This window comes from Apaloderma vittatum, unplaced genomic scaffold (genome assembly GCF_000703405.1).
Source record: "Apaloderma vittatum isolate BGI_N311 unplaced genomic scaffold, ASM70340v1 scaffold30133, whole genome shotgun sequence".
Lineage (NCBI taxonomy): Eukaryota > Metazoa > Chordata > Aves > Trogoniformes > Trogonidae > Apaloderma > Apaloderma vittatum.
Genome location: NW_009708236.1, coordinates 4,724 through 21,517, shown reverse-complemented (window position 1 = coordinate 21,517; position 16,794 = coordinate 4,724). Strand labels below are relative to the sequence as shown.

Here is a 16,794-nt window from a genome sequence, read left to right as displayed (position 1 = left end):
ACTGCTCATGTAACATTCCTCTAATGAGACAAAACCAGGAAGATCAAGGGGTCGTGTAATGACAAACGCAAACTATATATGCACTTAGGATAAGCTGCATAGTAGAGGTGTTATTGCACTGCTCCACACACTTCTCCTTTTGGAGCAAGCATCATGGTTAAGGTTAAATAAACTTTTTATTCTCCCTATGCTCTCCTTCTACACATGGGCTGTGGATCACATTTCTGAATGTTTCCTCAGAGTGTCACTGCGCTCACAGATCGCCGATGGCTTCCGTGGCGAAAGGTGTTAGTGTTGTCTTCAGCCAGTTTGCTGCCCTCCTGTCCAGGAGTTGTTATCCTGCTGGGTAAAAAGGGGTAATGGTTTTTGCTGAAGAGTCTGCAGCAGTAGGTTCTTCTTCTGCCCACCTATTGAAGAAATAGTAGCCTTCTTCAGGTGTCTGCTTCCTGAGAGCATTCACTTCCGAGGTGGAAAGTGCCTGACTTTCTGTGTCCCCATGAGAGAGGGCTGCTGCTGTTGGCTCTAAAAATGGGGACACACATAAGCGGCTGATGTTTTGGTCAAGGTCATCATTAGGTGCAGGTGACGCTACAGGTGCACCCGAAGTGGCTTGTTTTCTTGTTCTCAATTTCTGGATTTCAAGATCCTGTTGCCCTTTGGGAAGTTTTTCTAGTTGCTGCACTTTCAGAATCAGAGACGCTCTAAATGTTCCTCGTAGCGCAAAAATAAGGAACCTGATGAAAGAAGAAAGGAATGGATTGCTTTCCCAGTGGTTTATTTCCATAATCTGCATCATGTGAACCAGATTCAGTTGCTAATTTTCCACTGCTCTGCAGGCATCTGATCCTGCCACCTTACAACTGATAGATGAGGGTTCACTCATGCACCTTATTGAAACTGCATGCTTATCTTGACCTGTATAGCATCAACTACATGTACATAAACACTACATAAATTATAATAGATCTACTTGATTGTTGAACAGTGCAAGAAAGATATACAAAAGCTCACCAAGAGATGCAGTATCTGAGGAGACTGAGATTATATTTCTACAGAAATTTAAAAACCTTAGCTTGTGGATTTGCTCAGAAAGCAGGGAAAAAAAGAAAGAAAGAAAAAAAGTGTCCTACCTGCCCTTTGCAGGACAGAGAAGTGAATATATTATGTGCAGTGAGAGCATACATCCATGTGATGCCAGTTTTGTCTGAAAACTAAAGTCTCTTTCAAAGTACCTTTCTAATAGGATTTGACCTTTACGTAGATGGTCTCAATATGCATTTTAAAACAAACATGGGGACTCTCTGAAATTGCATTAAGAGCGCTGCCGTCTTCACATCCTGCTGCTAAATGTATGCTTAAGTAAGTAAAACAAGATTTAAAAGCCTAACGAGCCAGAGTAAGTACAGAACGGGCTCTTGAAGTGATGGAGTGCTCAAGCCTACCTGCACAGGTAGGAGCAGATAAACACGTATTGGCCGGGTCTGTGGCTCAGGCTGGTCAGTCCCACAGCATCTCAGGTCTGGGAACTGTGCAGCGGCTGGTCCCTGTCGGGCAGCTAAGAGCACAACTACTGAGGGCCTGGGTCCACCTGCGTAGGTCTGGCGTAGCTCGTGTTCTCTGCCTTTCCTCTCCAGCTGTCCTCTGCAAGCTGCAGGTAAACCAGACAGGAGCACAGAGGAAGGAAAGAGAACCATGCCTTACATCCCATGAACTGCGCGCACTCGCTCCTGCCCTTCCCACAGCTCTGCAGGGCAGGTTTCCTGGAAGAGCCCAGCCTGCCTTCCACAGCTAGAGAAACACATCTGGTGCCAAGAGGCACAGTGCCTTCCCTTGCCAATGAATGAACACGAAATACAGATCCCTTGCTTCCTCTCAGACTCAGTACCCAGCACTGGGCAGTTTGTGTCCCAAAACAAAGCTTGGCGGCAGTTTTGAGATGCAGATGCACAGAGGATGCAAAGCACTGCCAGAGAACACCCCGGAGACAGCCTGCCTGCAGGTGGGGCACAGGCAAGCCCCCCCACATGCCTGCAGAGCCCCGAGATGTCAGCTAGTGCAGAAAGCAGTACCAAAGGAAGAACCAAGGAGAGCAAGGCTTTCAACAAAACCTCTGAGAAAGAGACTAGAATCTCAAGGCTCCAACCAGTTTCTGAAGGAGACAGGGAGCAGGCAGCGGGGTGAGATGAACCAACTGCAACTTAGAATTAAGTGTATTTTAACAAAGGGTAGTTGCACGGCGGCTGTGATATGCTGACACAGTGAAGTTGCAGAACAAACTGGAGGCTGGGTGTTCTGTGAACTGAGGACCCTGCAGAAAATAATCTGGGGTAGCTACATGAAGGAACAGCAGTTCTCCAACTTTGAAGATACCAAGATACAAATCTTTGAGCTCAGGATCCTGCTGAGGCAGCGAAGATCTTAACCTTGCTGAATTCCCAAGATGGAGATGTGAGTTCTCTAACCATGTGTTTGATGTGGCTCTCAGTAGAAAGCTCAGGGTCAAAAATGACACTGTGAATGAGGGCTGATAGGAAAACATAAATTACACAGGAGAAAAATAGACTGGAAAAGGAGGTCCTGCCTAGAAGACATGAGACCTTACTGAACTATGTGGTGTTTATCCTGACCTGAAGTTATGTAACATAACATAAAGTCACAAGAGCACCTCAACTCAAATGGGGAAATAATAGTAATAATTAGAAGAAAAATATTATCTAGTCTCGAAAAGTTCCGGTTTAGACAAAGTTAAGGTTCAGATTCTAATGCCTTAAAGCACTTAAAAAATCCGATACTAAAAATATATTTCTGATTCTTGCAATACCAGTGTGCTGCACTATATGACAATCAGGATGAGGAGACTGGCAAGATAGTCAAATGAAGCCATTTCTTTCATTGTCCAGGTGCAAATAGAGTTTTTAAATAAGTGGCACAACTCAGAAAAAGCATATCTGCTTGAAGAATGATTACGTTATTAAGAATAAAAAGCGGTAAGGCTCCATATTCATATATGGGAAGAGAATCATTATGTTTTCCAAATAATTTTGTTTTAGCAACCTATCAAAGTAATTATCCCTCTCCAGACATTACTCGGCCTCAGTTAAAGCCATCGTTAACATCCTTGATTTGTCTCACAGAGTAAAACTAAATTTCTGGATGCAGAAAATTATTTCATAAAGAAACGATTTGGCTTAGTAATGCACTGTAAAGTATTTAAGAAACTGCACACATTTTTTTAGCTCTCAAAGCATATAGGAATATTTCAAAGACTTGCTTTCTAGTTGTGATTAACTCAACAACATCGTGTTTATGGTAGTGAACCATTATGTAGCAGATTTGTACTGGTGACCTCTGAAACACTCTCAAAGAAAGGTTTTCCTGATGGGAAAACAAAAGCAGCAGATATACAGTGACTTATCCAGGGTTATATAACTGAATAAATTAATGGTTCACGAACTGGAAAGTTGAACTCAGGCATCTGACTTCCACACCGATCACTTATCCCTGTGCAACACATCTGCCCGACGTACCACATATCTGTACACATCACCATTGTTCTCTCACTCAAATGCCTACAAATCCAAAGTGAAAATTGGGAGGAGAACAGTTCAAACCTTGGCAAGAGAGCGATGACTGGGGTAATGAGACACAGTAAATAGAAGGTGGGCTCTGAAAGCTGCTTCTCCATAATCCAGTAGGGGTTGGTGGGGGGGTTGCAGACCACGCAGGAGGCATTGTAGACCAGAGAGAAGACAAAGTAGAACAGCACGCTGCCAACCATGGTCACCAAGTGGCACAGGGTCTGTAGGCAGAATTGCATGACATGAGAGTGATGCTTGTGAGACCCTGACTCTGTGTGTAAGACAGGAGGATACAAAGTCAGATTGGAAAAAACATGTCCAACAGTCCATGCTGCTGAAAAGGAGAAATATCTAGAAATTAACTTACAGAACAACGGGGACAGCAAATACAGTTCTTCGATACATGTGGATGTGTTTCTTAAAGTATGTAAAAATTGTGTGCTGCCCTGTCCAAAGGAATAGAAGAAGCAAATTCTGTCGCTGGGCACATGAAGGCATTATCCTGAGGCTAATAATCAATTCTGGCACATCGTGAAATGTCAGTGCATCTGTTACTTACTTTTTGTGACCCAGAATTCTGGCAAATGACTCTGAAAGGCAATGCCATGTCTACACACTACTCTGTGTTCACAAAAGAAAAACAGGACAGGTCAAAGACATACCCACGTTTTCATTTCTAGAGCCTGGTGCAAGAGAATGGTCAGGAGGGAGACGGTATTGATCGGGTTTCCGAAGGAAAACACGTCTATGTCAGAGCCCTCATATGTCTAGAAAGCAGGCAGATAGACTGTGATGAACTCTTAACTATTCAGAGGTGAATTTTTCTGTTTTTTAAAGGAGGATAGGAGAATGAGACTATTAATGACCCTGGTACTTACCCAATAAGGGACAAAGAAGCAAATGAGGCTCTGATAGAAGGCATCCAACATTGTAATAATGAAAGTTGACAGCTTGTATATCTGCAGGAGTTTGTAGATAGCAGTCATTATGAAGGCACACACATCTCTAGTCTGTCCTGTAGTCATAATAGCTGTCCCTTTTTCTTCTATTCAAACTACTGATTACAGCTAACTGGTCTTCCTTCATGAGTAAATGCCTCCTGAGCAGCCGATTTAGACCAAAAGCTTGTATCTGAACAGGCATTTTCTTTGTCTTAACTCAAGATGGACCTTAGGAAGATTAGCCAGATCTTACCCTCATTCATTACATTTCTCATCCTGTTTTATTTATTTCTCCCTATGTCTTCGCTGAGAATCTGTCCCTATATATCTATATGCCTTGTACATATGTACATACACACACACAAATACTTGCTCTTCAGATCAGAAAAACCAAACACAGGGCTGGTTTGCAAGCATGTCACATTATCTTGCAGCACGCTGGTACCAAACTGGTTTGCTCTATTTATTTAATGGCAGAAAAAACCTTCCCATTTACATCTTCCAACTATGACCAAGTCTCCAGCCTCACTTCCAGGAAGTAAGTTCAATCAGATGTTCCTCACCAGTTCTCCTGACAGCTACAAGCCTACCTTTTAGTTACACCAGTAAACTAGGAACCAAATTCCAAGTAAGTGCAAAATCTTCTCTTCCTTCCCTCCTAACAAAACCAAAAAGGCCGTGGTCCTTTCACTTATTGAGCAGGTATTTCAGCAATCAAGACATACCTCTGAATTTTGTCCATTCTTGTACAACTCAGGCAATCCTAGAAGTGTTTCTGCAGAAACATCTCTATCCAGGACTCCAAAGAGAAGAGGGGGTATTGAGGTGAAGAAGAGATTGAAAAAAATCATCTGCCAGTAATCTATCATCGTGGTGCCTGAGAACGCACAGAAGAACTGGTACCAGAAAAGCAGGTTGACGTAGCTCTGGGGATCAGCAAACACAAACACAGGATCCCGTTACAAGCTGAACGTGGCTCCCCACGCACACGGAAGCATATCCTCCGCGCTAACGTGATTTTGTTTCTCTCTGGGCTGTGAGAGGCGTGAAGCTGCTCCTTTCCTGTGGCCTCTCCTTTGCTTCCTCTTCCTTTCCCCATGCTGTTCCCTACTGGCACAGCGGATTGTGGAGTTTGCAGTGCGTAGGTGGTGTATGTATTTCTAGTTCCACCTATGAGGTTCATGGAGTACTTTGGTTATTAGCAGAATCTCCCAAGAATATCTGATCTTGGTTAAAGGTACCATCAGTAGATAGCTCTGTACTTTATTCCACAAAGGGAATCTTAAGGGTCTAATTTACAGCAGTCCACTGTGATAGGGCTTCTTAAAAGCCATCAGTTTTCTTTAGAAAATATCACAGTATAATTAACTAAATTGGGTTTGCAGATCTGAGCATCAGATTTTAAAATCCTTTTACAAACTGGTTGTCTGGGCGGAACCAAAGCCCTCCTGATCCCTAATACACCAGTAAGGCGATAGACCAGCAGCCTCCCAGCCTGTAGAGCTATTTTCTGTTGCAAATAAATATCTGCTGGACTCTGAAAGGATGCCCCGTCAAGGGTAGGAAAAAAAAAATTCAATTTCCACTACAAATTTTAAGAGCAATAAGAAGTGAACCTTATTCAAAACTATTACAAAACTCCCAAACAGATACTTGGAATTCTAAGTAAATCGCCTTTCATTCTCAGAGTGTATTTCATGTCAAATGGACTTGTTTGCACAGTCTTGTAGAAACTGTATTACTATCAGGTTTTTCCACTTTACATTATTCTTCAATGCACAGTCATTTGCATATACATTAAATTTTTAATAAAAATGCCAGATATGACTGCATCATTACTTGAAAGTGGTTCCTATCAAATTAAGTGTAAAAGTTCAGATGTTTCACAGGCAACCAATTCTTAGTGCAGAGTCATCTTCTACATTCTAGCACTAATAATCAGCTCTTCCTTATGCAAATTTTATTTTGAGGCTCATGGGTATTATTAATAAGGTTTCTTGAACTCCATATCAAAGTTACTAAGCCTTGAGTCCTTTTTCCCTCTGGAATAACGCTATTTCAAAATATATTTAGAACCTATATTTTCCTCAATGCTTAATGAAGCACATTACTAAGAAGGAGGTAGCATGGTATAAACTTGCAAAGTGAAGGAACAGGAACTGTAGCTTCGTGAAAAGAAACCTACAAAACCTAAAACCAAACCAGAAAAACAACCCAGCCCTGGACTTAATTGTGCTAGGATGAAAAATTGCTGAATTTTAATAAACTTACGACATTTTTGTAGAAAAAGTAAATCACCATCTTTGCCAGACGAGTGTAACACCAGTGGCCATGGACGAGAAGCAGTTTTTTGAGATGCTTAAATCGGGATATTGCAAAGTCGCTAGCCATCACAGCCTTTGGCAAAAAGAAAAGTTAATTTACAACTCATCTTTTCTCTGACCAATATGAGGAAATTTGAACATGGATATTGAAATTATTTGTTGCTATCAAAAAAACCCACCACCCTTGAGAAAATGGTTGCGACTTTCCATCTCTGCAGAACTCTCCATGGCAGGGAGGTTGGATTAGAAGACCTCCAAGGTCCCTTCCAACCTAAGCCATTCTATGATTCTATGATTCTGTGATTCCATCTTAGGAGAATGAGGAAGGTGGAGATGTGGGAAAGAATTTGGGGCAGAAAACACAGAAAGAGAATCAATAAAACCTAGAAAAGCGGTAGCAGAGATGATTCAGAAACCAGATGCTAACCTAACACTGGACAGGCATCTGCTAATTTTCCAGGCTTATGAGCAGACATACGTTTGTCCATGCATGCTAATTGTTGGCTCAAAACAGTCTTTTTGAGCTGGATCCATAATTACTAACTGCACAAGAATTTAGGTTGGTAATGATGCCAACTTGCATTTTTAAGGTGATGCTCAAGAGTACAGGGCTGCTATGAAGCTTATTAAGCAGCAAGAGACCACATGGAGGAGTAGGAAATAAAGGAAATATAAAGGAAATAGAGTGAAGGGATACCTGCATGCCTTCTTGTCCAGATATTCCAATTCCAACATCAGCTGCTTGAATCATACTTACGTCATTTGCACCATCACCTAGAACGGGAAGACAGGAGGGAGTAATAAAGTTGCAGGAAAGGGTGTTAGCACAAAATGCCTATAACACAACAGAAAAATAACCCTGCAACGGCTATCCTGTACCACCATGCCTTTTAATTAGGATAACTGGTGCTCAGCATCAAGCAATCATGACTTCTAGTCTCTAAGCCTGGCTGGAACATTCTCCCTCCCAGATGGCCCAGATCCAGCAGGGCTAAACCTGACACTGGGACCAGCTGTGTGGTGGAATGGACACCCTGACACCGTCTACATCCGCATTGTTTGTACGTTTCTGCTCGGTGAACTCCGTATGCTCAGCAACATGCAACCCTCCTTCACTGAATTCTCCAAATGTGATTGCAGATGACAATGTAACAAGCCAATTTGAGGAGTTATTCTGCTCATTTCAACTTGCAGCAATATGTTAAATACATAACCAAATTTCCATGGAAAGAATAGCCGTGGCTGTTGCCTACAACGGCGAGATTGTGAATTATGTTAGCTGGGAAAGAATACATAATTTTAGAATATATCAGGCTCTTCCTTCTCTGTTTAGTCCACAGAGGTTTAGTTCTTAGTTTTAAGTCATAAGAATCAGTTCTGCAAGGATTTTAGGGAGATCACTTACCAAAAGTGGGGCAGGAAACTCAAAGTATTTCCCATTATTTGGAGGTAAAAAGCAAATGAGTCATTGCTTAATATCACTCTGGGGATAACTCTGTTTTCACCAGCTGGGGAAATCTGACAGGAAAAGGACTTTTTGAAAAGACAAAACAGTGACTACTATGGAGTGCTTGCCGTGCCCAAAGCCGAGGGCGTTCTGGAGGGAATGTGTACATACATTTGTATTGGTGTGCATGAAAGGGACTGCTGGGAGATCCTGAATTTGGAGTGCCTTAATCTCGCCTAAAAGGGGGACAGATTTCTTCAGTGGAAGCTGAAGAAGGACTTTCATGTGGTTTTTGATCAGGAGAGGCTATTCACTGCGTCTATCTGAGGCACAAGAAATAGCTCATACAGTGTATTCCCCACATCTCCATAACTCATGAAAAAGAACCTGCTCCCCGCTGTGAGATTCAGGACGGAGGTACCTATCGACAAAGTCATCGCTTTAAGCTGCCTCCGGACGAGCTTGACCACCATGCTCTTCTGCAGCGGGGTGGAACGGCAGCATAGCACCGAGCGGCAGTGCGCCGCCAGCTCCAGGAACTTCTTCTCCAGGCCCCCCTGGAAGATGATATCCAGTGTCCGTCCGTCCGTTACCAGCCCAAACTCCAGCCTGGGGGGCTCTGAGGCCGAGAAGGATGCTGGGATAAGGCCAAAACACTTCCTCCGTGGTTTTTCAACCTCGTAATTCTTCCTCACTTCTTCCAAGGTTAAATTCAAGAGAGATTCACAAGTTTCCTGGGAGAAAACAGAAGTGGTTTTAGAAATAGTTATCTACACCTCCCTTTACAGCACAGCACCTTGCAAAGTGTACGTTTGCATAATCATGCCAGGGGCTTTAAGACTATCAGATAAACGTTAGGGAAAACTGACTGAGAAACGCACTGATTCATCAGATTGGAGATTATTTCAATTACGTCATCAAATCCTTCAGTGAAAACACTGCACGTCTTATCAGCTAGTTAGCTGTAGTAAGGAATTACTTTAAAAGAAAAGAAAATAAGCCTCACATCAGGAGGACACAGTTGTATTTGCCGTGCTGCGAGTTCGGAAATTAAAAAAAAAAAATCCCCCCTTTTTAAAAGGAGATTTTCAAAACCTAGTTCCATTATGAATGATGAGAGATATTCCAGTATTTGCCTCCCTCAGAAATAAATTATGGTACAGAAACAAGAGGTTTAGAATTTCAAAATTTCCCAGTAATTTTGAGAGTTTGGACTTTCGCAGGTCACAAACCAAGCGTGTCTCACAGTTAGGGACAGACATAATGCTTCCTATTGCTCAACACTGAGCCTCAAACACAAGCTAAATCTTTTCTTCTTAGCAAATCTGCCTCATTTTGGACTAAAGTCCCCTTTAGGTGCAAACAGCCGGAACTGACTTAGTATGAAACAGAAATAGGTTTAAGGGGAGCACTTTTACCTCTCCTATACAGATCTCTTAAATTGGCTAAGTACTGCCAGAGAAAACCCCGAAAAATCTGAAAGTTGTTTTTCTGCCTGCTAGTCCTAAAAGTCCTCCTTCTGAAGCATGGCACTGAATACCTGAGGAGCTAATCGTTCCCTTTTCCACCTTTTCTGTCAGCTTTATTGAGTGATGATTCAGTTCTAAAATGTTATTTTCACTTGATGTTGCATAAGGCACATGTGTAGGATGTTTGCAAGATTTAAATTACACTTAAGTGGGAGGTTCTGGAATCAAATGTACCTCTGACATCTAATAAAAAGCTGCATCTAGCCTGCACGCTTAAAACTTGTAAAAAACATCAAAGAAGTATTGTCTTTCTGTGGACAAACCAAAAATATGGGGGAAATTCCTGGTTTGCCCTGGTGTGTTTTTTCAAACGAATCCCCCAAACTGCCTACTCATGTTGCTTCTTCCTTAATTTTCAGTGTTTGAGTAAGTTTCTGCGTTTAGAATGTAAGGAGAGTCTCTTCCCAGTGAAATCAGTTCAAGGGTTAGCTTTGGCAAAATGAATGGGTTAAACGCTTCGTGCACGTTTTTCTTTCCTCCCGCCGCTGCCCTTGGGAGACTCGGAGCCAGTACCCTCGCCTTCAGCTGGAAAGGGAGGGAACTCAATCTGATTGTGGAGCATCTCCAGCCCATGGAGCCACGTGTTCCCATGAGCACCCATGCGCGTGTCCCTCGCGCCCGAGCTGGGCGGGTAAGTGCCCGCCGTTCCCGGAGCCGAGGTGGTCCCGCCTGCAGCATCGCTTCCCTGACAGAAACCATCTTCTAATTTCCATCCTAAATATATTCATTCTGCCTTCCCTTAGAGCAGATATGCGTATCAAATGAAATTACACATTGAAGCAAGGAATGCATTCCGTACCAAATTCCGTATCATCTTTGCGTGTTTCCCTATTTCCGTGACATTAAAAGAGAGAGACATTTGCATAGGATTTTATTCTTGTTTGGAGAGCTACTGACTGCAGACAAAAGCAGTTAGAAAGTAGGCCAGCTAACTGCTCCGTGCAATTGCCTATCACAAGAAAACCAGTCCGGATTTTAACTATATTTAATTAAGCCTCAAAATAGCTTGATAGAGAAAAGCAAGCTTGTACTGGTAACCCTCCTTCTGTGGGAAAGAAAATGAGGCAACTGAGACTGGTGAGTTGCCCGATTGCAGAAAAAAAGCCCTGCCTTCCTTGCTCACCTTCCCTTCCACCCACAGAAAGGCTGGTCTCACAGTAACTCCCGGTGCCGCTGGTCTCACGGTAACTCGGGCACGGCACTGTGGGAAGGACGGAGCTACATGCTGGGAGAGGGCAGGAGCTGCTGCCTGGGGCACCTCGGGGGCACCTGAGGCTGCACAGGATGTGAGAGGTCACGAGCAAGAAAATGAAAAAGGACATCACAGCTGGCGTTTTGGATTTTGCTCTTGCGCTTCGGAATTGATCAGAGCTCACTCTGCCTGAGCAAATGGGTCTGGTTTAACCGTCGTGTCTGAACTCCCCTAACTCCATCTCACAAGCCACCTGCCCCATCAGGATGCCCGGAGGGATGTGAAGCTAGGCTGTGCTCAGAGGGGGCCGCTCTGCTTTCCAAAAGCAAGGCAAGGTTTGCCTGGTACCCTACGTACACTGCTCCACAACCTGCAAAAGCTTTTCTAAAGTCTTACTTTCATCATCCTTAATGGTGTTTACCCTCTCAGAAAGTTAGGATTTTCTTGTCTCTCTTCCATTCCGACCGTTTCAGGAATGGCCACAGATTATTCACTATATTTGAATGAATCACAAGAGCTGGCAGACACGCCCTTGAAGTGATTATCCTCATTTTGGGGTATGTTTGCCCTGCCTACCGCCTGACCTTCGTATTGCCCGTGGAAATACAGGGACTATCTGTGCACATCAACAAATATGTGCTAACATGGGATGTCAAGCTAGTGGCTGTGTTTTTAACCAGCCCACAAGAACCGTATTTAGGTTTCCAAGGAGGTGTAATGCTGCTTACACAAAAAGATACGGCATTAAATTGTTCAGTAATAAATTTCTGATTAAGCCAAAATCTATTAGGGAACATGCGACTAGATAATTCTGAATTTAATTAAATCTACACGTGCACACTTTTGCCAAACTGACGCATACATTACTTTTCAAATGCCTTCCTAAAGATACCACCTAGAATTAAAATATCATTGCAACTGAAATTTCCATTGCAAGGCAAAAAGCCAGATATCCATACTGTTAAGGAATCAGGTACTTCATATTACCTTCTTTCTAAAGCTCACAATTCAAGTATTTTTTTGAAAGAATATTTTCAGTTGGAAGAATCATTCATTTTAATTGAGTAAAACTCCACATAACTCTCTTGTGTTTCAATTCATCCTGTTGCATGTGGTCCAAAGAGTCTCTGGGCTAATGTGGGGGCTTTCACTTGGCTGGTTTCAGTTGAATGCAGCCTAATGCAAAGCAGTGACAAGCTGCAAGACACAAAGAAAGGGAAAAATAGCAAATTCTGTGTGTCTCTCTGTACTCACCCTATTTTCGGTGTTAATGGTGAAGACAGTATCCCTTTGATTCAAAAGTTTACAGGAATATGCAATGTTAACTGCTGTTTCCTGTTTGTCTCCTGTCAACACCCAGATTTGTATCCCAGCTTCTCGAAGAGCTGCGACAGTGTCAGGCACTCCATCTTGCAGCCGATCTTCAATCCCTGTTGCTCCTGGGAAAACAGAAAAGAAGTACTGAGCTAGTTTTCTTTCCTTTGGAAATCACGTTGCTATTTTCTTTTCTTCGGAAAAGGTCTTCGAGTTCCAGTCGTGATCCTGAACTTATTAAAAGCTGAGCCAAGGTGTCACCTAGCAAATAAACACACAGGCACAAGATCTGCATTTGGATTGAGATCTGAACGTGTCAGCAATCAAGTTCTGGCTCTTCATTTTACTCATTGCTAGAACACTGCGTTTCATTTCTTCTTAATAATCCAAAATGACAACGGACTGGAAGAGGAATTACACCCTGTGCATTTTTAAAGTACTGCATTAGGTCCTGTCAAAGCAACTGTAAAAGATGGACTTTGACTATTTAAATGAACGCTGTCCCTGCTGTCAAGTTAGATGCTTCACCCATCAGGAGAAGAAAGATTGCAATAAGTTTTCTTTTCGAAAATGCGAAAACTTAGCAGCAGATGCCAACGCTCATCCTGATGGTAAATCACAATCTGAATGCTACAGCACTCCTTATCTCTTCCACTAGAGGTCAATTTGAAGATGCTGTAACTATGATACATCAAAGATAGATACTGTCTTAAGCACATGATGTTTCAGTACACTTTTCCAAAGTTACTGCTGCTCAAAATGCACAAGAACTTGTTTAGACACTGTCATTGGACTGTATACCCAGGCCCTGAGATTTCAAAACCTCAGAGGAAGACTTTTTGATATAAATTAGTATAAGCTGTTGTCTGTCTGACTGCCAAGAATATCACAAGAGAGCAAGTGATACTTCACGCAATGACAATTCGTATTTTTAGCTACCCAGCAAGGTGAGTTTGGTCTCCAGATGCTGTGCAGTCTCCAATAGCAGCTCATCTCTGTTGTCGATTGCAGCTTCTGCCTCCCGACGAAAATTGGCCCATTTCTGAAAGTCATCTTCATTCAAGACCTGCACACCACAATTTAAACCCAGCTCATTTTAAATTTAAATAAGAGAAGAGTGCCAACATTCTGGATCACAGAGACTTAACTCCTAGCCAGACTGGTAACATGCTATGTTGTCTTTAAAATAATGCAACTTTTTCAAGAGAAGACTGCAAGAATTAGTAGCAATGAGAAAAACAGACCTGCCTTCCTCTTTGTATAAATGGCCCATAGCTTCGACTTAAAAACATGACCTAGAGAAACTCTTGATCACAGAGCCCTTAGGACTCTCCTCTGGAACACACCGTTTCTGAAGGTTGCTCCACATTTCTCCAGAGCTTGAATACAAGCTATTTGTTGCACAGAGACAACTTCTGTATTAAACTATCAGGCTAAGATGTACTAACCCAGGCTGAGGGCAAGGTTTTTGAAAGCTGAATGCCAAACAAAATAGAAAAAGGTTGGCTCCTCTGTGGGCTTTTTATTTCTTACTTGGAATGACTGTAGAGAAGGTCAGCTAGAGTTTCCATAAGAGAAACAGAAATGAATGTTTTGAGGCTGACCAAAAATCCATCATCTGCTCACACAGAGGAAAAACAGGAAAAAAACACTGCAGAGCAATCAAATAGAGGCATAAAGAAAGGAAGAAAAAAAAAAGAAAAAAAGGAGGCTGTATCTGTTCTCTGAAGCAGAAAGAATTATAACCATTACATTTTTCTAATATATCTATTGACATGTACAGAGCAAAGCTGTGAACAATATTAAGCTACTGCCCTCCTACCTTTTTAGCTATGCACAGTGTTCGTAGGCCATCACGGGCATAGTAGTCCAGATGCTTCTGTGTTTTTTCTTTTATTCTTTTCATTCTCTTCTCTGCACTAACGTCAGCTGTGAAATACAAGGAGAAGATTCTGTATTTTAAGCACAGATCATTTCAGACCTCAGGCTAAAGATCAAAAAAGAGTGGGCATTAGAGAAAACTGGGTTCCAGTACAGTAGCAATGTCTTTAAAAGCTCAAAACTATTGGCTGTGCATAAGCTGAAAGCTTGCTAAAGACTCTTGCTTCCTTTACGTAACATTATTTGAGGTATTTTTTTGTTTTGTTTGTTTGTTAATGTTTTCACACTTGCTGACAAGCTGAAATACAATGGTCAGGCCCTTATGACAGTATTATTGCAGAGTACACAAGTCACACGGGTTAGTGCCGTCAGTGAATTTTAATTAGGCCATTCCACATTCTAAGCACTACTCAGGTTAAATAAATACCTCAGTTCTGATCTGCAGGGATAATGCTAGAGAGAAAGCTTATTCTTTTTTTTTTATACTTCTGATGCCTAGATATAATATTTCGTGCAGAAATGAGGGCTGCAAACTTCTTGTGCTTTTTTCATAGGAGACACAACAGAAATAGCTCACGGGGTAATTACTTTTGGCAGAGTCTTCCAGCAAGTCCATTATAACAGAGTCAGCTCCTTTTGTGTAGACAACAATCTCCTTGGTTAGAGGGTGTCTCACGACTACAGACATTCTCTTCCTCACCGAGTCAAATCCCAACGTGTAGAGAATATCGAAAGTCAGGAGCGTGCCTTGCGGCAACCGCACGGTGACGTGTTCAGCAGTTCGGGACACCAAAGTAAAACTATATGCCTGAGCAGCATAGACGAGGGCTGCCTCATCGGGGCTCTCAGCCTCGTAACAGAAGTCCGTTGGCAAGGAATCGTTGGTCACGGATTTAAAAACTTCATCCAAGGAAGCCATGTCTGTGCTGCCCTTGCGCTGGAGCTCATTGCCTTGGCTGCTGGTACTGCAGCCGTCACCGCTGTCACAGCCACCCAGCGCAGTGAGGCGCTGCTCGGTGTTCTTCGCACTGAAGCTAGCACCTAGCTCGGAGCTAGACTGAGATGATGAAAAAGACTGGTTAAGGCTCGCTGATTTTAGCCGTTGAAACATCTGATGGATCTTCTCCAGGGTGATTCCTGAAGGTTTTATTGGTGGTGGGACTGTGACCTAGAAATATGAGAAAATCTACGGTTAAAAATAAATAAAATTCCAAACCTCAATATATTTTTCTGTATCTAAATGATGATAGCTAGAAAAACAACTTTTTGGATTTTTCCCCTATTTAACTCTGGTGGGGGAATTCAAGAGAGGAGTCATAGCTGAGTTGGCATCCAAATGTGATGGTGATTTGTATCTCTACCTCTGAAGCAGAGATGGAATAGAGCCCCTTGTAGTTCTATCAATGGTCTGGGAGAGCAGAGACAATCCAGTATGTTCAACATAGTTCTTACAGCATAATATAAAATATAAAAGATGAAAAAGTGCACATACCATGGTGGTCGTAGCTATTCATCAAAAAGCCAGTTTAGGAAGGGATATAAACAGGCAGGGAAATAGTAGGTGTTACACAAAAGGTAAAAGAACTAAGGGATAATTTCCAAACCATTTTGCACCATTTGAGGTTTCACTGAAGACTACTTTGTGTTGTTAAATGGAAATATAATCAATTCTCCTCATATGCTTAATGTTAGATTACCCTTTGTCTTGGCTCGGTAGCTGTGGAGACCAGGACTGTATTGCAGATGGCAAGGGCAAGAAAAAAGTCAGTAAGGCATGTAGAAGCCCTCATATGTATAAAAGGAGAAAGATTTTCAGTCTGGAGTGCAGCTTCTCTCACTCGCCTCAGCAGCCGGCTATCAGGAGTCACATCCTTTTCCTGGAAGAGGAATTATTTAATGAGTATTATTCCCATTTACCCTTGTCCTTAGGGAAGAACCTATCAACTTGATAGCTTCTTCTTGCCTCCTATTGAATTTACACCTACAATTATGTAAGGTAAATGCCTTTTGTACTTAACATCCAGGGAAAAAAGATACATTTCTGAAATTTGCATAACTAGATCATTAGAAGGAAACACATCTTGAAATAGAAGATGATTTCAGAATATTATTTCCTTTGAGCTCTAATAGAAATCAAGAATAATCCATATTGTATCCCCTAATTTTGATACTGCTGACTACTGAATTAAAGGGCATTCCAGATAGAAGTGGACTTGGGATCTCCCATTTCTGTGTGGGAACTGACAGTTATTTCAAGAGAGAATATATTGTGCTTAGTGACTTGGTTACAGCAGCATCACTGTTTGTTTCCAAAGTAATTTTTCTTAGCACCCAGAAAGAGAAACTGCCTCAAACTGCTCTTCCTTAGTTTTTACAACAAACAAACTAAAAACAAACACTGAATTTATTCCTGAAATGTTACTATAATTTTACTACTGCACTCTTTCTAATCAAACCCAAATTTTCAAGCCAAACTAGTTAAGGATGTCACTTGCCTACAGTTTAATTGGAGGTAGGGCTATGGGAGTGTTACTTTTAGTGGGAATTGCATGTTACAACAGTGTCTGCTTTGGATTTAATTCAGGGCC

At 42.1% G+C, this 16,794-nt stretch overlaps 1 protein-coding gene across 1 annotated transcript; it reads right to left on the bottom strand.

Annotated features, from left to right (window-relative positions):
- Nucleotides 1-236: 236 nt before the first annotated feature.
- LOC104271721 (probable phospholipid-transporting ATPase VB) lies at nt 237-16,083 on the bottom strand (the record flags this gene model as incomplete). The annotated part of the gene is given in 14 exon segments (XM_009866475.1): nt 237-367; nt 370-734; nt 3,612-3,799; nt 4,241-4,345; nt 4,457-4,537; nt 5,245-5,445; nt 6,791-6,916; nt 7,541-7,617; nt 8,712-9,024; nt 12,266-12,450; nt 13,265-13,391; nt 14,148-14,254; nt 14,795-15,374; nt 15,904-16,083. Coding segments are annotated over 14 exon segments (2,766 nt in total), but the record flags the coding sequence as incomplete, so codon positions are not given.
- Nucleotides 16,084-16,794: the final 711 nt, after the last annotated feature.